A 25,552-nucleotide genomic window follows, 5' to 3' on the forward strand; every position below is an offset into this window, starting at 1 on the left:
TCTAATTTTGAGAGGTGGGACCACCAAAAAACGCTATTTTGGTATAGTTTGTTTTTTTTGTTGCTTTTTTTGCTAGTACAGGTTCTTAAAAAGGTGTCAAAATCGATATTGTAAAGTATTGGGTTTTTTTTTAAAACGTATTGTAAAAAAGGTGATTTTGTGTTACTAGTCACAGCATCTAAGGGGTTTTATGGTTGAGATTAGAAAAGGGTGTGGAAGTAGGTTGTATGATCTGTGATACAGCTGACACCCTTTGCTGATGGTGCTAACTTAATTCATTATTTTGAGGCATGTGGATGCTGTTTGTGTATGGCAGTTCTAATAAAAGCGGGATGGGGTTATAAAATGATATTGACTTTGAGGAATTAGAAAGAACTATCACAAGGAATATTAAAAACTAAACTTAGCATAAAAGCTTGATTTTACACAGTACAGTTGTTCGTTGTATGATTCTATATTTTCTCTTGACTCACAGGCACTTGGTGGACGATAGTGCACCATTCTACCTGCTGATTTTCCATCTATCTCTGCCCTTCTCTGGCTCTATGAAGCCAGAGCTGGCAATCAAAGAAGTGAAAAAGTTGGGCCTATAGGTAAAAACAGCAAGTGGAAAGGTGCAGCTATATGTTTAGCCTTGCCAGGATGCACTGAATGCCTGAACTTGGTTTAAACAGTCATTCTGTGCTGACAGACCCTTAGATGACCTGTATGAATAGAAATTGACAGAGAGTACAAAAAACACCAAAAAGGAAACTCTGTAAAAATATTTACAGCTGGTAAATTAGGAGCAGAGAAATTCTGGCACTAGCTATAGAATAGAATAAAATTAAAATATAGTTAATAATAATTAGAGATATAATTAAATATATGCCAGGGTTACCGTTGTAGGTTTGTATACATGTAACTTAGTATATGGAGCTTCTTTTAAAAGGAATCCATGAAAAAGTTCAGCATCGAAGTAAGATAAAACTTTACGGCTTTATTTACGACATCTTTTAAGATCTCATACCATAACAAGATTAGCTGTTCCCAGCCAGTTAACGCTCGGCATGCCCATTCCTGCTGGTTATTAATTAAACTAAAGTTAATAATGACAACATTCAGTAGCGTTCAAGTGGTTGAATTACGTGTAAAGAAAATTGATAATTGTCAACTGGCAACGAAAATGTGATGTGAAAAATGCTGGGAGTTGCACACCCACACATCTCAAGCTGAGCTGATTCAGCCAATGACAGACAAAGGCCGAGTAATACTGAATTGCAACTCCCAGCATTTTGTGCTGATTACAGGATTTGTCTCTGTGCTTACAGGACCTGCAATGATGTCACATGAAGGGGAGGAGTCAGGGGTCACATTATTAGCTCCTCAGTGTATGCAGGACTCTGTTGTGCTGGTTGTCATGATGCTGGATGAGGTGAATTTTATGTGTGGGACGATCGGCTGTGATGATGTCACATGGAGGGGAGGGATTAGCGAGTAACCACGAGTAATCACATCAGTTTTTTTTTATATATATATATATATATATATATATATATATATATATATAGATGCGCTTTGAGTTCTTGTTCTTAGTTGTAGCTATCGGCAAAATATGCTGATAAAATACAAATATTACATAATTGCATACATGTAAGAAACGTGATATTTGCTGGGATTTACACATGAATTGGCACAGCTGTACATACATTAATTATATTTCTCACCAACATAGAGTGAATATACAGATTACATGGTTACACAGTTATATACAGTTAGGTCCATATATATTTGGACACTGACATAAATTTTGTTTTTTTTACCCTTTTACTGAAACATATTCAAATTATTATTATATGATTAACATGGACACAAAGTCCTGGCTTTTACCTTTCATTTGAGGGTAGCCACATTAAAACATGATGAAGGGTTTAGGAATTTCAACTCTTTTACATGTACCACGCTGATTTTAAAGGGCCCAAAAAAATTGTACAAAGGCTCAAAGACTGTTTCATGGGCCGGTGTTGGAAATTCTTTTGTTATTTCATTCTCAATTAAGGACATAATAGGCCTAGAGTTGATTTGAGGTGTGGTGCTTGCATTTTGAATATTTTGCTTAGAAGTAAACATGTGGTCAAAGGAGCAAGCCATGCAGGTGAAGCAAGCCATCTTTCATCTGCGAAAACAGAAGAAAAAGCATCTGAGAAATTGCTACAATATTAGGAGTGGCTAAATCTACAGTTTGGTACATCCTGATAAAGAAAAAAAACATGGGTGACCTCAACAATGCAAAAAGACCTGGACGCCTATGGAAGACAACAGTGGTGGATGATCGCTGAATAATTACCATGATGAAGAAAAACCCTTTCACAGCATCCAACTAAGTGATCAACACTCTCCAGGACGTAGGCATATCATTATCCAAATATACCATAAAGAGAAAACTGCATGAAATAAAATACAGATGGTTCACTGCACGGTGCAATCCACTCATAACCCACCAGAATAAGAAGGCTAGATTGGACTTTGCTAAAAAAGAATCTTAAAAAACCAGCACAGTTCTTGAAGAACACTTTTTGGACAGATGAAACCAAGATCAACTTCTACCAGAATGATGGAAAGAAAAAAGTATGGTGAAGACATGGTACAGCTCATGATCCAAAGCATAGAAAATTATCTGTAAAGCACAGCAGAGGCAGTGTGATGGACGGGCAAGTATGGCTGTCAGTGGCACTGGGTCCCTACTGTCTATTGATAATGTGACACAGGACAGAAGTAGCTGCATGAATTCTGGGGTTTTCAGAGACATACCATGTGCTCAAATCCAGCCAAACGCAGCCAAACTGATTGTTCATCTCTATCATTAATCAATGACCAATGACCAAAACATAAAGCCAGAGCAACCTAGGAGTTTATTAATGCAAAGAAATGGAATATTCTTGAATGGCCAATTCAATCACCTGATCTCAACCCAATAGAGGTGCATTCCACTTGTTAAAGACTAAACGTCATACAGAAAGGCCCACAAACAAACAGCAACTGAAAATCGCTGCAGTAAAGGCTGGTAGAACATTAAAAAGGAGGAAACAGTGTCTGGTGATGTCCATGAGTTCAAGACTTCAAGCAGTCATTGCCAACAAAGAGTTTTCAACCAAGTATTAAAAATTAACATTTTATTTCCGAATATTTAATTTGTCCAATTACCTTTGAGCCCCTGAAATGAATGGATTTAGTGTAAAAAATGCTTTAGTTCCTCATATTTTTATGCAATCATTTTTGTTCAACCACTGAATTCAGCAAATGACCTTAACCTGTCAGTAAATGGATGAAATGTACATAAAAATGGGATATGACACTGTCTTGCTCTCTGTGGTGAAGGAATGGATTATAATCAACAATTAAGAACTCCATGGGGGTATCTTTTGCCTATAAATATTTTAACATTTTGTGAACACGTGTGAAACAAGTAGATTCATCAGTTACTATTCATCTTACTTGTTGGAATTGGGAAAAAGGGGTAGTTTTTTATAGCTGTAGAATAGCAGCTGACAAAGTGTGGTAATTCATTGCGATAATTTGTGTTAATGTTTAAATTGGTAGTGAATCAACCTGTTGGTCTTTGGATAAGATATACGTATATATATATATATATATATATATATATATATATATATATATATATATAAAAATAAATAAAGAAAATCAATATGATTTATATGACGATGTATGGTAAAAGTAGAGAATTAAAAAAATAAATAATTGAATCAATTAATTCAAGGAGCCCCTCATATGCAAAACTAATTATCTATATATCTCTTACAAAGTAAACAGTTTATTTGAAAACGGTTAGTGGGATATATGATGGAGTCTTCAAAAGATGTCATGTAGCAATTTTTTTATTCGGAGGGGCAGCATTGGAACCCATGGCGGTACCTTGCCTTTAGAGGTAAGAGGTATCTTACAACATGAATAATTCTCAGTGAAAACAAGTGTCAATAAATCCTTGAATAGTTTTATCACAGCTGGGTCATGATATGATGTAGTTTGAAGAATTTTAACAGGTTCAAGACATTTGTAATGTGGAGTAGATGCATAGAGATTATTGATGTCAAATGCGACTAGAATGGCTTCTTTATTGATACATCCCAAATTAGATCCAATCCCAAACAAAGAACTGGTGTCATGTAAAAATAATTTAGTATTTTTAACTAGAGGTGTCAAAATTTTATTCAGGAAGATTGATAGAGGAGAGAGTAACAAATCAGTAGATGGAACTATTGGTTGGCCAGGTTATTTTTCTAATCTTTCATGGATTTTTGGTAGAGTAAATAAAACCGATATAACTGGGTGGTGAAAATCAGTGTACATGGTCCTGGCTGTCAATTGTTCTTCCAATCTCTGTGCAATTTTAGAAGTCAATTGATGGAATGGATTTTGCATACATCTCTTATATACCATAGTATCATCGAGTTGATTAAGAATATAATTCACATAATGCATCCTGTCCATGACAACAATGGCTCCTATCTTATTAGCAGATTTAGTAATAATGTATTTGCTATTTAAAAGGGATTGTAATGTCTACTGATCAAGGGATGAGAAGTTTCTGTGGTTATACAATTTCCTCAATGTCAGTACATGGAGAGGAAAACTAATTTTCTACAGAATCAATTAATGTTTCACAAGCCGGAGCTTCAAATCTATCAGATTGATGGGGCATTACTGTGTACAGCCCTCTTCATGTCCACACACAGATTCTCAATTGGATTCAGGTCTGGGCTTTGGCTGGACCATTCCAAAACTTTGCTATTCTTCTGCAAAACCATTTTATGTTGATTTAGAGGTATGCTTAGGCTTATAGCTGTTGTTAAAGGTGAAATTCCTCTTCACCTTCATCTTTGTAGTAGAGGCCTGAAAGTTTTGATTTAATTACTTAAACAAAAATGGATGGGGGAGGGAAGGAGTTTTATCTGAGATACTTGTAGAAAGCTGGTTATGTGGGTAATCAGCCAATATGAGTTGAAAAAATATAGACACAAGGAGATCTACCGCGATCAGTGATATAAATCCAGTGATGTAGATCCAGATACATGGTAAATCTACTTGATTTGTAAATTTTGAACTGCTCATAATTCCCTCCATCGTGACTAAAGTCTCAGTTATTCCTGCTAAGAAACAGCCTCAAACCATCATACTGCCTCCACCATGCTTCATTGCACTGTAGACATGCATTCATCCACTCAAAACACATGTGGTTTTGTTGCGATTTTTTGCCAGGAGATGCAAATTTGGTGCAGGAATATGGTGTATAAATTTCAGCACCAAATCTGCATCTCTTGACAAAAAAAAACACACAAAAACAGTTTTGACTGGTGCGATTTTCTGCAAGAAGATGCAAATTCGATGTAGAAATCTGATGCAGGTCAATGAGTTAAATGAGGTCACCTGAGGTCAGTTTACCTGTGGTCAAAGCTGGGGTACCATGCGAACCCCCAGTTGTGACCAAAAATAAACTAAGTGACATCACCTCTCATTCATGAGGCACAGTCTCTGCCTTAAGCCCACAACATGCGGACATGTTCTGTGCCCATACACTGTGCCTTCAGTATGTAGCAGAACTGGAATCGTTGTGACCACAAAAAAACTGAGTGACATCACCGCTCATTGCTGAGGCACAGTCTCTGCTTAAACCCACAGCATTCGAACATGTTTTGTGCCTGCACACTGTGCCTTCAGTATGTATGTAGCAGAGCTGGAATCATCATGGGACTATGTGTGGATTACATCAGAACTGGGTGCTTTTGGGGCTAATAAATTGGAGAAAGAGGGTGTTTTTTGTATTTTATTTCAAATAACTTTTTTTTCTGTGTTTTTTTGTTTTATTTTTCACTTACTGATTAGTAATTGTAATTAGTAATAGTATTTTTTTTTTAAATCAGATCTTTTTTTATTAAACAACTAAGAATCAATACAGAGAAAATATATTGCATCTTATATAACTAGTAAAAGCGTACATTGAAAAAACATATGTTGCCTATAAATCAGGTTCTTCCTCTGTATATAAAAAAAAAAAGAAAAAAGGATTCTTAGACCAGTTATATAAATTGAGCCTACAAACAACATGGTTCCACAGATAGACAAAAGTTTAAATTATGCAATAATACCTCAGTCTAATAGAAAAGTCTCCTCCATCAGCCGTGTCGCTCCGCATCATAGTTCCATACCCGCTTGCCTCTCTCTCTCCCTGTTTAATCATCAATCACACCCTTCTGGCCCCCTCCCACAGCACCACTCAAAGTCCACTTCACCACGTAAAACTAGTTTTAACTTTTACTCCCCAAATGTTCCATTCAGTGCAAGCACAACAGTAACTGGTCCAACATTGCATCCTGCACTAGTGTCCCAGAGGGGAGACCCGGCGACTACATCCATGGCTGCCAGTAATAGTAATTTTATCTAATCCATTAGGCACATGGGTACCTAGAAAAGTCCCCATTGTTAATCGGTAAAATAGTACAATCAAAGCTGTAAACTTAGCTATGACTAAAGCCCGCTACACACGCTTCAATATATCTCACAATCCGTCGTTGGGGTCAAGTTGTAAGTGACGCACATCCGGCATCGTTTGTGAGGTATCTGCGTGTGAAACCTACATGCGATCAGGATTGAACGCAAAACCGTTGATCGCAAACACATCGTATCATTCTCTAGAATTGAGCGTTTTGTTGCACGAACCTAGTCAATTGTAACGTGTGACATCCCTCATACGATTTTGTTGTCTGATGCTATGTGCGCAGGTGTGCGCTCTGCACCGCAGCTTAAAAAAGGTCTGCTTCAGAGCGCAGCTGAAAAGCTGCGTTCTGAAGCGCCTCACAATGTCTGTCATGCACTAATCTCTGTCAGTCCGTCACTATCTCTGTCCCTCACTCTCAGTCCATGTCAGTCTATCCCCCTCTCTCATATACTCACCGATCCCCGATCCCTGGCGCTGCACGGCATTCACACTGCTCCAGCGGCTTTTACTGTTTTGAAAAAGCCGGCCGCCCATTAAACAATTTCGTATTCCCTGCTTTCCCCGCCCACCAGCGCCTATGATTGGTTACAGTGAGACACGCCCCCACTCTGAGTGACAGGTGTCACACTGCACCCAATCACAGCAGCCGGTGGGCGTGTCTATACTGTGTAGTGAAATAAATAATTAAATAATTAAAAAAAACGGCGTGCGGTTCCCCCCATTTTTAAAACCAGCCAGATAAAGCCATACGGCTGAAGGCTGGTATTCTCAGGATGGGGAGCTCCACGTTATGGGGAGCCCCCCAGCCTAACAATATCAGCCAACAGCCGCCCAGAATTGCCGCATACATTATATGCGACAGTTCTGGGACTGTACCCGGCTCTTCCCGATTTACCCTGGTGCGTTGGCAAATCGGGGTAATAAGGAGTTATTGGCAGCCCATAGCCGCCAATAAGTCCTAGATTAATCATGTCAGGCGTCTATGAGACACCTTCCATGATTAATCTGTAAGTTACAGTAAATAAACACACACCCGAAAAAATCCTTTATTAGAAATAAAAACACACACATATTCCCTGGTTCACCACTTTAATCAGCCTCAAAAAGCCCTCCTTGTCCGGCGTAATCCAGGATGGTCCAGCGTCGCTTCCACCGCAGCTGCATGGAGGTGACCGGAGCCGCAGCAGACACAGCCGCTCCGGTCACCTCCATGCAGCAAATGAAGACAGCCGTGCGATCAGCTGCTGTCACTGAGGTTACCCGCGGCCACCGCTGCATCCACCGCTGGATCCAGTGACAGCGGGTAACCTCAGTGACAGCAGCTGATCACGCGGCTGCCTTCATTAGCTGTGTGGAGGTGACCTGAGCGGCGGTGTCTGCTGCGGCTCCGGTCACCTCCATGCAGCTGCGGTGGAAGCGACGCTGGACCATCCTGGATTACGCCGGACAAAGAGGGCTTTTTGGGACTGATTAAAGTGGTGAACCAGGGTATATGTGTGTGTTTTTATTTCTAATAAAGGATTTTTTTCTGGTGTGTGTGTTTATTTACTGTAACTTACAGATTAATCATGGAGGGTGTCTCATAGACGCCTGACATGATTAATCTAGGACTTATTGGCAGCTATGGGCTGCCAATAACTCCTTATTACCCCGATTTGCCAACGCACCAGGGTAAATCGGGAAGAGCCGGGTACAGTCCCAGAACTGCCGCATATAATGTATGCGGCAATTCTGGGCGGCTGTTGGCTGATATTGTTAGGGTGGGGGGCTCCCCATAACGTGGAGCTCCCCATCCTGAGAATACCAGCCTTCAGCCGTATGGCTTTATCTGGCTGGTTTTAAAAATGGGGGGAACCGCACGCCGTTTTTTTTAATTATTTAATTATTTATTTCACTACACAGTATAGACACGCCCACCGGATGCTGTGATTGGGTGCAGTGTGACACCTGTCACTCAGAGTGGGGGCGTGTCTCACTGTAACCAATCATAGGCGCCGGTGGGCGGGGATAGCAGGGAATACGAAATTGTTTAATGGGCGGCCGGCTTTTTCAAAACAGTAAAAGCCGCCGGAGCAGTGAGAACGCCGTGCAGCGCCGGGGATCGGGGATTGGTGAGTATATGAGAGAGGGCTGCTAACTTCAGTTACTCAGGAGATTAGCGGTCACCGGTGAGTCTTCACTGGTGACCGCTAATCAGGACGCGACACAGACAGAGCCGCAGCATCACAATGAAGTCGGGTGAATTTCACCCGAGTTCATTCTGACAGTGCGGCTCTGTCTGTGTCTGCTGTCATCTGCCATTCAGCTCTGCTACATGGCTGTCTGTGTCTGCTGTCAGCGGCCATGTAGCAGAGCTGAATGGCAGATGACATAGTAAAAACGCATCCCTACACATTACACACGCTTGGCAAGTCAATAAATAAAAAAAAAAAAAGGTGCTCAATGCATACGTCACAGAACACATGATCTAAAGGATCGCACACAAAATTGACCAATTTAACATAGACTACTAACGCTCGTGTGACAGCAAATGAACGACCAACGTGAAATCTCATAGATCCCGTATGCAACCTGGGCGTGTCACATCGCAAATGCGATTGTACAACTAATTGCAACGTGTAAAGTGGGCTTAAGAATAGGAAATCTTTTAAAAATGCAATGGAAGTAACACGCTACACACTTGAGGTAGATTGCTGTCCTAAATAAATCTCAGATGTTTTATCTTACAGCAGTGCTGGATTTTTTCCTGAATTATTTGGAACTATATTGTGTGTAAAAATTGGTTTGTGCATGTATCTGCAAAGGTGAGATGGCTTGTTTGATTTTTTTTTTAAAGAGGAATAACTGCTTAACATATTTTCCAATAATTTTGAACTACATTTCTTTCTTGTTTCTTTTTTTTTGCAGGGTTCCACATATGTCTGGAACAAAGCGCAGTTTGAAGCTGTACTTGAAAGCAACACTGATTATCTTATCGGTAAGACTCTTTATTAATAACTATAATAATTAAGAGGGCCTTTGACTTTCAGGCTCCATATCTCACCATCCACTACAGCTTCAAATATCAGACTACCTTCATTTTGTAGACCATCATCTTGGCTATTTCATACATAAATTTGTCTTGCCACGACTTAGCATATGATTTGTTATGCAGATTCTTGTGATGTCACTGCATTGTTACTGTTTTGCTACTGGTGGTGGAAAAAATCTTTTTCTTACCGTACTCTCCAAACTACAACCTGTTCTCACATTTCCTAATAGCTCAGTGTGTGTCATGAGTGTATCATGGCCTGATGTGATCTTGGGGGGATCGAGATGAGAAGGTCATTGTTGATTGCACATCCGCTTTAGTAACTGCTCATCACTTATGCTGCATTACAGTGTATTTAATTCCATCTGGTACAGAGGGGGTTAAGGTTCGTTTCCATCCTGCAGGGATCTAACAGGTATTTGTAACCTCAGCTACAGCCACTCTATTCTGCTATAAAAATCTGCTCCTCACTTCTCCCTATGCTAGCTATAGCTCATACTTATTCTGGGTACCCAGTTTGTTTCAAAATTTTGGAAAGCGTTTTGTTCTTATCCACAGGTACATCTTTCCTTTCCTTCGAAACTCCATTCTCAATCTAACGGTCAGACAGAACATGTGAATGAAAGTCTAGAGACATACCTTACGTGTTTTGTGTATGGTAATCAGAACGATTGGGCATGTTACCTATCCTTGGCTGAGTTTGCATTAATCAATTGATACAATGAGTCCACTAGTAGGTCACCAGTTTTGGGTGCATATGGCTTTCACCCTCAGTTCTGTGCTGTTAATAGAAATGAGTGTTAAGGGGTTTCTGGGAAGGAACAATTTTCTTTGTCACTCTCTTCTGTATGGCAAGGGGTACAGAACAACCTAAAGGTTATGGGGGAGATATACAAATGCATGGCTTATAAAAGACGTTTGTCAGGTCTGGACCTTTCTGTGAATGGTGGAAACTCATCATGGCCAGGAATGGTTGATGACCTTGCACTATGTTTTAACGTAACTTGGAATAAAGAAAACTACTTTTTAATCTAGAGAATGTGCCGGGATTACTTTTCTTCTTTACTTCTGGGTAGAGTTGAAGAAAAAGCTGTCGACCACTATACTCCAGCCCTAGGAACGTTTAGAAAAAGCCTGAGATCAGATTTTTGTTGAAACATGCTACAATCTGATTGAGAGCATGTCCAGAAGGATTTAGGAAGTGTTGAAAGCCAAAGGTGGACAAAATAGTAACAAAATAATGCAAATTAAAAAGTAGATTTTTAAAAACAAAACAGTAACAATGCAGTGACATGACAAGAATCTGCATAACAAATCAAAGGCTAAATTGTTGCAAGTCAATTTTATTTATGAAATAGCCAACATTATTGTCTATAAAATGAAGGTAGTTTCATGTTCATGGATAGTAGAGGATAGTGAGATATGGAGCTTGAAAGTTAAAAACATTGTTACCCTTTTGCTTGTCAGTATAAATTTAAAATCTTCTTTTAACACAACTACATTTGTAGTTTAAGTCTCTTCATAATTGACATGCCAAACAAAAAATGATTACAACTATATAACATTTTATACATATTTTAATCTAACGTTTTAAAATCTATACAGTATTTTAGGTATATTTTTATAGACATATATATGTTCAATGCGGTCTATTATCTTTCACGCCTTTTACATTTGTATATATGATCTTTGTTTTTTTAATTTATGCCACAATGAAAATTCATAGGGCATCTTGTCCTTTACTTCTGTCCTCTAGTATTTTTTATATGCTCTGAATTTTTTTTGTCTAAGATATGTATAATTTATTGTTCTGTCTCATTTTATTATATAATCATACGTGCTTTTTTTGTGACTCACCATGTTCCATGCACAACACACTCTTTGTGACCATGCTGGCTCTCACCCTTTAATTTTTTCATTTTGTGTTATTATTTCTTTAGTTTTTTTGTCCATTCTTCTTATATATTTATTTTTTGCTAATATACTCACTTTCCATATATTTATATTTTATCTCTTCTGTCTCATTCATCTATGCAACAACACATGTCCCTTTTTGGCTCACTGTGTTCCTACCCACCAGCACAGTCACACTCCTTCTGAGGCCACACTAGTTCTAAATTTTATTTTTATACATTTTTTATTTTTTCTACACATAATTTCTCACAATACTTTGTCACTTGAACACAATTTATTTTTGTTTCCTTCTTCTTACCTTGTCCTTTTTCTTTTTTCACCTTATGTCGAGATGTATTTCCTTTTTGCTTAATTCCTAGTGATGAGCGCGCGTGCACTGCTCTATACTCGATCAAGCATTGGGGTGCTTGAGACCCTAAGTACTCGATCGAGTATTGCGTGGATGCTCGACATGCTTGAGTCCCTGCCTAGCATTCACTCAATTTTTTCTCTCTCCCTCTCTCTCTGGCTTCCCTGTCTGTTTTAAGGATTTAAGGAAAAATGTTCGAGTTCCTCATTGACCTCCATTATACTCGTTACACGAGTTGAGCCTGTCTGAGTATTCGACCTGCTTGATTCAAATACCAAGCACTCAAGTGGTTTAGGGCTTGCTCATCAGTCTTAATTCTCGCTCCCTGTTTTTCCCCATTCTGTGATGGGCTTTATTGATCATGACAAATTGATGAGTCTATGACACTCCTTGTGTTTCTCTTTGGTGCCTTTATTTGAATGTGTTTCCTATTTAAGCCAGTCCCTATGAAGTTACAGTGCCTTGCGAAAGTATTCGGCTCCCTTGAATTTTTCAACCTATTCCCACATTTCAGACTTCAAACATAAAGATACAAATTTTAATGTTATGGTGAAGAATCAACAACAAATGGGACAGAATTGTGAAGTTGAATGAAATGTATTGCTTATTTTAAACTTTTTTTTAAAATAAATAACTGAAAAGTGGGGTATACAATATTATTCATCCCCTTTAAGTTAATAATTTGTAGCGCCACCTTTTGCTGCGATTACAGCTGCAAGTCGTTTAGGGTATGTCTGTATCAGTTTTGCACATCGAGAGACTGAAATTCTTGCCTATTCTTCCTTTGCAAATTGCTTGAGCTGAGTGAGGTTGGATGGAGAGTGTTTGTGAACACCAGTTTTCAGCTCTTTCCACAGATTCTCGATTGGATTCAGGTCTGGACTTTGACTTGGCCATTCTAACACCTGGATATGTTTATTTGTGAACCATTCCATTGTAGATTTTGCTTTATGTTTGGGATCATTGTCTTGTTGGAAGACAAATCTCCGTCCTAGTCTCAGGTCTTTTGCAGACTCCAACAGGTTTTCTTCAAGAATGGTCCGGTATTTGGCTCCATCCATCTTCTCATCAATTTTAACCATCTTCCCTGTTGCTGCTGAAGAAAAGCAGGCCCAAACCATGATGCTGCGAACCACCATGTTTGACAGTGGGGATGGTATGTTCAGGGTGATGAGCTGTGTTGCTTTTACGCCAAAAATATCATTTGGCATTGTACCAAAATAGTTTGATTTTGGTTTTATCTGACCAAAGCACCTTCTTCCACATGTTTGGTGTGTCTCCCAGGTGGCTTGTGGTAAACTTTAAGCTACACATTTTATGGATATCTTTGAGAAATGGCTGTCTCCTTGCCACTCTTCCATAAAGGCCAGATTTGTGCAGTGTACGACTGATTGTTGTCACAGACTCTCCCACCTTAGCTGTAGATCTCTGCAGTTCATCCAGAGTGGTCATGGGTCTCTTGGTTGCATCTCTGATCAGTCTTCTCCTTGTTTGAGATGAAAGTTTGGATGGAGAGCCGGGTCTTGGTAGATTTGCAGTGGTATGATCTCCTTCCATTTCAATATGATCGCTTGCAGAGTGCTCCTTGGGATGTTTAAAGTTGTGGAAATGTTTTTGTAACCAAATCCGGCTTTACATTTCTCCACAACAGTATCACGGACCTGCCTGTTGTGTTCCTTGGTCCTCATGATGCTATCTGTGCTTTAAACAAAACACTGAGACTATCACAGAGCAGGTGCATTTATACGGAGACTTGATTACACACAGGTGGCTTATATTTATCATCATCATCAGTCATTTAGGACAACATTGGATCACTTAGAGATTCTCAATGAACTTCTGGAGTGAGTTTGCTGCACTGAAAGTAAAGGCAACGAATAATATTGCACGCCCAAATTTTCAGTTTATTATTTTTTTAAAAAGTTTAAAATAAGCAATAAATTTCATTCAACTTCACAATTGTGTCCCACCTGTTGTTAATTCTTCACCATAACAGTATCATTTTTTATCTTTATGTTTGAAGCCTAAAATGTGGGAAAAGGTTGAAAAATTCAAAAAATTCAAGGGAGCCAAATACTTTTGCAAGGCACTGTATGTATTTATGTTTGTGTACCACACAGAAAACGATGAAAGATAACCAAATTTTATGATAACATATTCTAAAAATTATTATGATCATCTTAAAATTAAAAAAAATGTGCAGAATACACAGAGAACAGGTAAAACAACACCAATAGACGCACATTTCGCACAGACCTTTTTCAAAGGAGTCATGTACTTTTGTAGGTGGTTATAGCCTGATGAAGAAGTCTGAAGACTTTGAAATGCATAGATAATAAAACTGCATCAAGTCAACTTTGTATCTTGGACAATTCTTTTGTATCTCCATCAATAGCACAGACTCCACTTACTGTTTCTCTTCTGGCAAACAAAAAATAACATTCTCTCATTTGAGATTTAGATACCAACTTATCATTGTAAACTTATCTATTATTCTGTTTATTTTAACTGTTTAGGTCTGTTTGAACCAAAAGATATGAAGTATGAGTTAAACCGAGACCATACAATGGACCCAACCCTTGCAGAAATGACAGAGAAGGCCATTAAGATTCTAAGCAAGAATCCAAAAGGGTTTTTCCTATTTGTAGAAGATAAGTATATTTTACTTTGTGGCATTACAAATATTGGATGCGATGAGCGATGGATTCCAGAGGTTTCAGAATACTTTTCAAACTTTCAACTAAATCTAAAATGTTGAATTTATAAACAGCTTTGGTGGAATATCTCTCTCTCTCTCTCTCTCTCTCTATCTATCTATCTATCTATCTATCTACGAGTAGCTATCTATCTATCTATCTATCTATCTATCTATCTATCTATCTATCCATCCACATACCCCAAAGCTATATATTTTGTAAAAGTCATCAACTTCTACAGTGCAGGTCTAAAAGTTGGACTCACCTGTTCATGCAATGGTTTTGGTTATTTTTGAAGACGTTGCCAGAGATGCTCAGTACTTGTTGGCTGTTTCACTCTATGTTCCAACTCATCCCAAGCCACTCAATTGGGTTAGAAGTATAATGATTATACAGGCCATGTTATCTGATACTGCACATTATTAGTCTTCTTCATGGTCATGTAGTCTTTACATTGAGACTATTGCAGCACAAATAATAGTCTCACTATGCACAAACCAGATGGGATCACATTCATTGTAAAATGTTGTGGTAGCCACGCTGTGTAAAGGTCCAGTCACACTAAACAACTTACCAGCGATCCCAACAACGATAGGGATCGCTGGTAAGTTGCTAGGAGGTTGCTGGTGAGATGTCACACTGCGACGCTCCAGCGATCCCACCAGCAACCTGACCTGGCAGGGATCGCTGGAGCGTCGCTACACGAGTTGCTGGTGAGCTCACCAGCAACCAGTGACCAGCCCCCAGCGCCGCGTGGAAGATGCTGCGCTTGGTAACTAAGGTAAAGATCGGGTAACCAACCTGATATTTACCTTGGTTACCAGCTCACGCAGCTACACGTGCACAGAGCAGGGAGCAGCGCACACTGAGCGCTGGCTCCCTGCTCTCCTAGCTACAGCACACATGGGGTTAATTACCCGATGTGTGATGCAGCTAAATGTGCACAGAGCAGGGAGCAGCGCACACCGTTTAGCACTGGCTCCTTGCTCTCCTAGCTACAGCACACATGGGGTTAATTACCCGATGTGTGCTGCAGCTAAATGTGCACAGAGCAGGGAGCAGCGCACAATGCTTAGCGCTGGCTCCTTGCTCTCCTAGTTACAGCACACATCGGGTTAATTAACCCGATGTGTCCTGCAGCTACATGTGCACAGAGCAGGAGCCGGCACTGACAGTGAGAGCGGCGGAGGCTGGTATCAAAGGTAAATATCGGGTAACCAAGGACAGGGCTTCTTGGTTACCCGATGTTTACATTGGTTACCAGCCTCCGCAGAAGCCGGCTCCTGCTGCCTGCACATTTAGTTGTTGCTGTCTCGCTGTCACACACAGCGATCTGTGCTTCACAGCGGGACAGCAACAACTAAAAAGTGGCCCAGGACATTCAGCAACAACCAACGACCTCACAGCAGGGGCCAGGTTGTTGCTGGATGTCACACACAGCAACATCGCTAGCAACGTCACAAAAGTTGTTCGTTAGCAGCGATGTTGCTAGCGATGTTGCTTAGTGTGACGGGGCCTTAAGAGTGCCTGAAATTTGGAATAAATCAGCATCAATATCACCAGCTAAACATCCCGACATCAACATACCTCCTACTCAATGCTTCACAATAAGCACCACAGATGTAGAAACCAACTTTTCTGTGTCTCACAAAAACTTAGCAGTTGGTGCACAAAATCTCAAATTTGAATTATCAGACCACAGTACAAATATTTACTGAATTAATGTCCAGTTATAATATTGATTGGCTCAAACAATACTCTTCTATTTGTTTGCAGTCCTTAAGCCCGCTACACACGCTTCAATATATCTCACAATCCGTCGTTGGGGTCAAGTTGTAAGTGACGCACATCCGGCATCGTTTGTGAGGTATCTGCGTGTGACATCTATGTGCGATCAGGATTGAACGCAAAACCGTTGATCACAAACACATCGTATCTTTGTCTAGAATTGAGCGTTTTGTTGCACGAACCTAGTCAATTGTAACGTGTGACATCCCTCATACGATTTTGGTGTCTGATGCTATGTGTGCAGGTGTGCGCTCTGCACCGCAGCTTAAAAAAGGTCCGCCTCAGAGCGCAGCTGATAAGCTGCGTTCTGAAGCGCTTCACAATGTCTGTCATTCACTAATCTCTGTCAGTCGGTCACTATCTCTGTCCCTCACTCTCTGTCCATGTCAGTCTATCCCCCTCTCTCATATACTCACCGATCCCCGGCGCTGCACGGCGTTCACACTGCTCCGGCGGCTTTTACTGTTTTGAAAAAGCCGGCCGCCCATTAAACAATCTCGTATTCCCTGCTATCCCCGCCCACCGGCGCCTATGATTGGTTACAGTGAGACACGCCCCCACGCTGAGTGACAGGTGTCTCACTGCACCCAATCACAGCAGCCGGTGGGCGTGTCTATACTGTGTAGTGAAATAAATAATTAAATAATTTAAAAAAACGGCGTGCGGTCCCCCCCAATTTTAAAACCAGCCAGATAAACCCATACGGCTGAAGGCTGGTATTCTCAGGATGGGGAGCTCCACGTTATGGGGAGCTCCCCAGCCTAACAATATCAGCCAACAGCCGCCCAGAATTGCCGCATACATTAGATGCGACAGTTCTGGGACTGTACCCGGCTCTTCCCGATTTGCCCTGGTGCGTTGGCAAATCGGGGTAATAAGGAGTTATTGGCAGCCCATAGCTGCCAATAAGTCCTAGATTAATCATGTCAGGCGTCTATGAGACACCTTCCATGATTAATCTGTAAATTACAGTAAATAAACACACACAGCTGAAAAAATCATTTATTAGAAATAAAAAACACAAACATATACCCTGGTTAACCACTTTAATCAGCCCCAAAAAGCCCTCCATGTCCGGCGGAATCCAGGATGCTCCAGCGTCACTTCCAGCGCTGCTGCATGGAGGTGACAGGAGCTGCAGAATACATAGCCGCTCCGGTCAGCTTAACACAGCAACTGAAGACAGCCGCGCGATCAGCTGATCTGTCACTGAGGTTACCCGCTGTCACTGGATCCAGCGGTGGCCGCGGGTAACCTCAGTGACAGCTCAGCTGATCGCGCGGCTGTCTTCAGTTGCTGTGTGAAGCTGACCGGAGCGGCGGTGTATTCTGCAGCTCCTGTCACCTCCATGCAGCAGCGCTGGAAGCGACGCTGGACCATCCTGGATTACGCCGGACATGGAGGGCTTTTTTGGGCTGATTAAAGTGGTTAACCAGGGTATATGTTTGTGTTTTTTATTTCTAATAAAGGATTTTTTCGGGTGTGTGTGTTTATTTACTGTAATTTACAGATTAATCATGGAAGGTGTCTCATAGACGCCTGACATGATTAATCTAGGATTTATTGGCAGCTATGGGCTGCCAATAACTCCTTATTACCCCGATTTGCCAACGCACCAGGGCAAATCGGGAAGAGCCAGGTACACTCCTAGAACTGTCGCATATAATGTATGCGGCAATTCTGGGCGGCTGTTGGCTGATATTGCTAGGCTGGGGGGCTCCCCATAACGTGGAGCTCCCCATCCTGAGAATACCAGCCTTCAGCCGTATGGCTTTATCTGGCTGGTTTTAAAATTGGGGGGGACCGCACGCCGTTTTTTTAAATTATTTAATTATTTATTTCATTACACAGTATAGACACGCCCACCGGCTGCTGTGATTGGGTGCAGTGTAACACCTGTCACTCAGCGTGGGGGCGTGTCTCACTGTAACCAATCATAGGCGCCGGTGGGCGGGGAAAGCAGGGAATACGAGATTGTTTAATGGGCGGCCGGCTTTTTCAAAATACTAAAAGCCGCCGGAGCAGTGTGAATGCCGTGCAGCGCCGGGGATCGGGTATCGGTGAGTATATGAGAGAGGGCTGTTCAATTCAGTTACTCAGGAGTTTAGCGGTCACCGGTGAATCCTTCACAGGTGACCGCTAATCAGGGCGCGACACAGACAGAGCCGCAGCATGACTATGAAGTCGGGTGAGGTTCACCCGAGTGCATTCTGACAGTGCGGCTCTGTCTGTGTCTGCTGTCAACTACCATTCACCGCTGCTACATGGCTGTCTGTGTCTGCTGTCAGCGGCCATGTAGCAGAGCTGAATGGCAGATGACATAGTAAAAACGCATCTCTACACATTACACACGCTTGGCAAGTCAATAAATAAAAAAAAAAAAAAAGGTGCCCAATGCATACGTCACAAAACACATGATCTAAAGGATCGCACATAAAATTGATCAATTTAATATAGACTACTAACGCACGTGTGACAGCAAATGAACGACCTACGTGCAATCTCATAAGATCCCGTATGCAACCTGGGCGTGTCACATCGCAAATGCGATTGTACAACTAATTGCAACGTGTAAAGCAGGCTTTAGAAGTGGCTTCTTAGCAGCAATTTAACCATAAAGGCCTCTTCTCGCAGTATTCGCTGGACAGTTGATGATCAGATGTGTCTGCTATTTGATGTATTTGCAACATTTATGAAACTTGTTATCTAAGGTGCTGTCAATTTGTGGTTTCTGATGCAGGTATCCTCTGCACCAGAGGTAATTCTTGGTATTCCTTTCTAGTGGCAGCAGTCCTCATTAAAGCCAGTTTCATCATAGCGATTAATGGGTTTCATGACTGCACTTAAAGATACCTTTAAAGTTCTAGTAATTTTCATGACTGACTCTTTTCTTAAAATAATGGTGGACTTTACTTGTAGTTATTGCATATTCTAGCTTAAAATAGTGGTGTAATGGGGCTCAACACTGTATGGAACTGTGTTTCAGCACTGCCTCTGCAAAACACACCTGATGGTGGTCGGAACCACTTTCTGAGGGCAGGTGATCCTCCAAATAAACTCTTGACTAGGAAACCTGTTCACTGAAAGTTGTTCCAGGTGACATCGGTGTAAAGCTGCTTCAGAGAATGTCACAGGCATGTAAAGCTGTCATCAAAGTAAAATGAGGCTACCTTGAGAGTCTAAGGTTTATCTGACATCCTAGTTTGTTTCAATCATAGTTTTTTACTCCTTGTTTCCGTATTTTGTGTGTTTTGTCTAAATGTACAATGTGCACATTCTAATAAGAACAAGGAAAACCAATACATGAACAGGTGTGTCCAAACTTTTGATCACTAGTGTATATAAAAAAAAACGCCTTCCATCTCCCAGCACTTTACAAACATGGACATCGTCATGAAACTTTACAATTGTAACTTTTTGTAACAAAATGCATAGATATTGAACTTTATCGCTAAGTCTGATGAAGTAGAGCCTCAGACACACAACATCGCCTAGATCAGGGGTGGGCAATTAAATTTCTCATCATGGGGCTGCATGAGAACTTGGGATCCTTTTAGAGGGCCGGACTAATATAATTAACTTAATTCTACCCAATACTGTGTGTGTATATATATATATATATATATATATATATATATATATATATACTAGAAGGTGGCCCGATTCTACGCATCGGGTATTCTAGAATTTACGTATTGTGTAGTTCATGTATGATTTTTGTTATATATATATATATATATATATATATAGATGTTGTTGTGTGTAGTTACCAAGTGTTTGTGTAGGGCGCTGTACATGTTCTGGGTGTTGTCTGGGTGTGACGGGGTGTGAGAGCGGTGCTATATGTGTGTTGCGTGTGTTGCGTTATTTGTGGAGCGCTGTGTGTCTGTAGCGTTGTGTGTGTGTTGCGCGGTTTGTGTGTGTGTGGTGTGTTTTGGGGGAGGTATGTTTTGTGCAATGTGTGTGTTGTGCGGTATGTGCATATATTTGTGTGTGCCGCGGTGTTTGTGTGTTGGGTGTTGTGTGTGTGCAGCGTTGTCTGTATGTGTGGGTGTCTGTGTAGGGCAGTTGTTTGTGGTTCCCAGTGTGTGTGTGTGTGGTGTGTGGTGTGTTGTGCAGTGCGCGCGCGTGTGTGTGTGTGTGTGTTGGGGGGAGGTGCGCACTCCCAAACGTGCTCCATCCCCCATGCAGCGCACTCCCCATATTGCTCCATCCCCCATGCAGCGCACTCCCCATCGTGCTCCATCCCCTATGCTGCGCACCCCCCATCGTGCTCCATCTCCCATGCTGCGCACTCCCAAACGTGCTCCATCCGCCATGCTGCGCACTCCCAAACGTGCTCCATCCGCCATGCTGCGCACTCCTAAACATGCTCCATCCGCCATACTCCGCACTCCCCATTGTGCTCCATCCCCCATGCAGCGCTCTCCCCATCGTGCTCCATCCCCTATGCTGCGCACCCCCCATCGTGCTCCATCTCCCATGCTGCGCACTCCCAAACGTGCTCCATCCGCCATGCTGCGCACTCCCAAACGTGCTCCATCCGCCATGCTGCGCACTCCCAAGCGTGGTCCATCCGCCATGCTGCGCACTCCCAAACGTGCTCCATCCGCCATGCTCCGCACTCCTCATCGTGCTGCATCCCCCATGCTGCGCACTCCCAAACGTGCTCCATCCGCCATGCTGCGCACTCCCAAACGTGCTCCATCCACCATGCTGCGCACTCCCAAACGTGCTCCATCCGCCATGCTGCGCACTCCCAAATGTGCTCCATCCGCCATGCTGCGCACTCCCAAACGTGCTCCATCCGCCATGCTGCGCACTCCCAAACGTGCTCCATCCGCCATGCTGCGCACTCCCAAACGTGCTCCATCCCCCATGCTGCGCACCCCCCATCGTGCTCCATCCCCCATGCTGCACCAGCATCAGCCTCTCTACCCGCAGCATCAGCCTCTCTGCCCGCAGCATCAGCCTCTCTCCTCCCAGCATCAGCCTCTCTCCTCCCAGCATCAGCCTCTCTGTCCCCAGCATCAGCCTCTCTGTCCCCAGCATCAGCCTCTCTGTCCCCAGCATCAGCCTCCCCCAGCATCAGCCTTTTCTGTCCACAGCATCAGCCTCTCTCCTCCCAGCATCAGCCTCTCTGTCCCCAGCATCAGCCTCTCTGTCCCCAGCATCAGCCTCTCTCCTCCCAGCATCAGCCTTTTCTGTCCCCAGCATCAGCCTCTCTCCCCCCAGCCTACCCCAGCCTCAGCCTCCCCCAGCCTCAGCCTGCCCCAGCATCAGCCTCTCTCCTCCCAGCATCAGCCTCTCTCTTCCCAGCATCAGCCTCTCTCCTCCCAGCCTACCCCAGCCTCAGCCTCCCCCAGCATCAGCCTCTCTCCTCCCAGCATCAGCCTTTTCGGTCCCCAGCATCAGCCTCTCTCCTCCCAGCCTCCTCCAGCACGCCGTGCTCCTCTGCCGACACTCACAGATCCGATCGCATACACTCACACACACCCGATCGCATACACTCACACACACCCGATCGCATACACTCACATACACCCGATCGCATACACTCACACACACCCAATCGCATACACTCACACACACCCGATCGCATACACTCACACACACCCGATCGCATACACTCACGCACACACACATTGACGATATTGCACATACGCGCTCATACTCACAACATCCGGAGATACCACATGCTTCTGGCCATGTGATCCTCCGGCAGGTCCTGGAAGCTCACAGCACAGTATTGCCGCCGAGAAGCAAGCGATATCCCAGGATGTTGTGAGTATGTGGATGCGATGTGATGTGTGTGTGAGGTGTGTGTGAGAGTGAGTGTGATCTGATGTGTGTGTGCGTGTGCTGTTATGTGTGTGCGTGTGTGTATTTTCCGCCGCTGCAGGACCTTGATGTGTGGATGCGATGTGATGTGTGTGTGAGGTGTGTGTGAGAGTGAGTGTGATCTGATGTGTGTGTGTGTTATTATGTGTGTGCGTGTGTGTATTTTCCGCCGCTGCAGGACCTTGATGCGCTGGTAACTATGCTACCATGGTTACCAGCGTATCTCATTTCCCGCTCGCACGGGAGCCCACACCAGCATACGCCGGCCAGCCCCAGCAATGCGATGGTATGTGTCGGCTGGTTTGGCGGCGTACGCTGATGTGGGCTCCCAGGGGTACAGTACTCACCTGGTAGTCGTGGCTCCGTGACCGTGTCGGTTCGGGGAATGCGTGGGGGGGCGGGGCCAGAGCTAGCGTGCATTGCATGAGGGGGGTGGGGCGTGGCCGAGTTGCCAATGCCTGCAGGGTGCCGGGGTGAGAGGCCAATCTGTGGGGGGGCGGAGCCTGGGCGAGCGGCCGGCCAATCCATGTGGGGGCGCAGCCTGGGCGAGCGGCCAATCCGTGCGGGGGGGGCGGGGCCATGGCGAGCCCAGCGGCCAATTAGCTTTGTGTCACCGTAAGGACACAATTTTGGAGCAAGACAGACAGATAGACAGACAGACAGACAGACAGAATAAGGCAATTATATATATAGATATATATATTGTAATAAACGACATCACTATATACTGCACCTGTAATATATTACATCACTATATACTACACCTGTAATACACTACATCACTATATACTGCACCTGTAATACATTACATCACTATATACTGCACCTGTAATACATTACATCACTATATACTGCACCTGTAATACATTACATCACTATATACTGCACCTGTAATACATTACATCACTATATACTGCACCTGTAATACATTACATCACTATATACTGCACCTGTAATACATTACATCACTATATACTGCACCTGTAATACACTACATCACTATATACTGCACCTGTAATACACTACATCACTATATACTGCCCCTGTAATACATTACATCACTATATACTGCACCTGTAATACATTACATCACTATATACTGCACCTGTAATACATTACATCACTATATACTGCCCCTGTAATACATTACATCACTATATACTGCACCTGTAATACATTACATCACTATATACTGCACCTGTAAAACTACATCATTACATTCCCATATACCACATCACTACACCCAAATATTACACCAGTTACCCCCGCAATTGTCCCCCCCAGGTTATTAGTGACCACTCACCTCTCCCTCCTCGGGCACCTCTGTACAGATCCCCCGCTGAGTTTCTTCCCGGGTACGGGCCCTGGCTGCGCCGCTGCTGCTCTCTGTCCAGGCACCGGCTGGTGTCGCTTCTCTTGCCGGGCGGGAACTTTTCAAATGACACACACGCGCTGTACTGCTGACATCAGGGAGCGCGTGTATCACAGAGAAAGCTGCCGGGCAGGGAACAGAGGACCGATCCTGAAGCTCCGCACAGTGTAGCAGCAGAACTTAGGAATCTGTCCTCTGTTCCCTGCCCGGCAGCTTTCTCTGTGACACACACGCGTGCCCTGATGTCGTCAGTATGGCGCGCGTGTGTCATTTGAAAAGTTCATGCACGGCAGAAAAAGCAGCACCACGTCTCCAACTCTAATCTAATTGCCCAGGTCTGGCCTAGATAGTTCATGATGTGACAGGTGTTATGAGTCTGAAGCTTTGATTGAAAACAGAGGGATTTTCAGGGCACTACTCAGCACTCAGCATAACCAACATAATAATGACAGTCCTGTGCAGCAGGCAGAATTCAGCGCAACTCCGGGGTGCATATAAATGCACTCACCAGATATTTTTGCTGTGCTATGTGCGATTTATTCAATCGTGAAGGTTACATGAGTGGAGAGGGCTGGTGGGGGAGGGAGCACACGCCAAGACGTGTCAAAAAAGTTTGACACGTCTTGACGTGTGCTCCCTCCCCCACCAGCCCTCTCCACTCATGTAACCTCCACAATTGAATAAATCGCACATAGCACAGCAAAAATATCTGGTGAGTGCATTTTTTACCTTTTAAATAGTCTGAAGCTTTGCTTGGTCACACTTTTAGATGTAAAATTCAATGTCTATGCATATTTTTTTAACAAATACTTATGTCTATTTGTATATATTGTATACCTTTACATATTTATCAGAACTAAACAGAGTAAAATTCTCTGCAATCCAGATGCTGATAGAGATCAAAGCCAACAAAGCACCTAAATCCATGCATTTCCTTCCCCCAGCAAAGTCTATGAGATTTCGATTTTGCTGTCCACACTGGGCATCTTTTGTTGGCTGCATCTTGGCTTCGTTTTTGAAGATGCAGCATGTCAGTTCTTTTTGTGTTTTTCCAGCATTTTTGAGCCCTTCCAGTCAATAGATTTGACTTAAAAAAACGCATTAGGCAAAATGCGGTAAAAACATGTCAAAAACGCATTGCGTTTTTGATGCGTTTTTGCCACGGTGCGTTTTTGGTGCAATTTTTGGAACAACAATGCTGCAGCTTTGTGTTAAAAAAAAAGATGCTGCGTGTGAACATACCCTAACTATATACTCCGTAAATGTAAACCAGATATCAAATAAATAAAATAATCCTACCTATATTATGTCTCCCAGAACCTGGAGGCTGGGCAGAGTTTATAGATAATAATAATGTCTGTAGAGTGCTGTAGAACGTAATGGGAGTATATACCGTAAGTAAGTAAAATGAATAAATTACAAACAAGCACCTTAGTTTTTTATGTCATTTGAAACTATGCCACTTCCACCCCTGAATTACAGAGACAACGAACCAGAAAGTAAATCCTTTCTTATTGCTTCTTAACTTTAAACAAGTATTCTACCTAATTTGAATTTTGTGGTCCTCAATGCAAAATCTCCACCTATCATGGATCTTTAACAGTATTGGCCTTCTCATTTGAGCCATAGGGGCCTTTGGTGCTCTCCTAGGCTCCAAGCCTTGGGTGCAAATGGAATCTTTGCACTCACTATAAGGCCTGGGCTACACGGGGCACTAATGCGATGCTCGCATGACACTCGGCTCGCACTGGCAGCACAGCAGGAGCCGAGTGTCATGCTAGTATCCCTGCGACTTCGGTCCGACTGTGCGAGCGGACCTCAGCTGCGGGGGGCAGGCCGGCTCTCAGGAGGGGCGGGCCAGTGCTGCAGAGGGGCGGGCTGGCAGGAGGAGAGGGAGGGATTTATCTCCCTCTCTCCTCCGTAGCCAGCTATTGTGATTCTCGCTCTGCACGCGCGGTACACTGGTGTACCGCGAGTGCAGTGCGATTTTTCTCTCGCCCCATTCACTTGAATGGGTGCGAGAGAAAAGAGTCTCGCATTACAATCGCAGCATGCTGCGATTGTTTTC

The 25,552-nt window shown here is 43.0% G+C and overlaps 2 protein-coding genes across 5 annotated transcripts in view; one reads left to right on the top strand and one right to left on the bottom strand.

Moving 5' to 3' along the window:
• The window catches only part of LOC142296607 (alkaline phosphatase-like), a 60,912-nt gene that overhangs the window by 24,196 nt on the left and 11,164 nt on the right, over positions 1-25,552 (top strand). Inside the window, exons 7-8 of the mRNA XM_075340412.1 lie at positions 9,401-9,470; positions 14,304-14,438. Of these exons, the coding sequence (XP_075196527.1) occupies positions 9,401-9,470; positions 14,304-14,438 (205 nt within the window). The remainder of the gene's footprint in view (positions 1-9,400; positions 9,471-14,303; positions 14,439-25,552) is intronic.
• Positions 1-25,552, bottom strand: part of LOC142296608 (uncharacterized) — a 173,771-nt gene that overhangs the window by 8,715 nt on the left and 139,504 nt on the right. For 2 of the 4 annotated variants that reach the window (XM_075340416.1, XM_075340415.1), the window contains one exon: positions 1,870-2,155. The exons of 1 other annotated variant lie outside the window; for it this stretch is intronic. In XM_075340416.1, the coding sequence (XP_075196531.1) occupies positions 1,870-1,876 (7 nt within the window). In that variant the 5' untranslated portion in view covers positions 1,877-2,155. Of the gene's footprint in view, positions 1-1,869; positions 2,156-14,043; positions 14,205-25,552 lie in introns of those variants that run through there. One more of the 4 variants, XM_075340417.1, reaches the window with a different exon arrangement.

This window comes from Anomaloglossus baeobatrachus, chromosome 3 (genome assembly GCF_048569485.1).
Source record: "Anomaloglossus baeobatrachus isolate aAnoBae1 chromosome 3, aAnoBae1.hap1, whole genome shotgun sequence".
Classification (NCBI taxonomy): Eukaryota; Metazoa; Chordata; class Amphibia; order Anura; family Aromobatidae; genus Anomaloglossus; species Anomaloglossus baeobatrachus.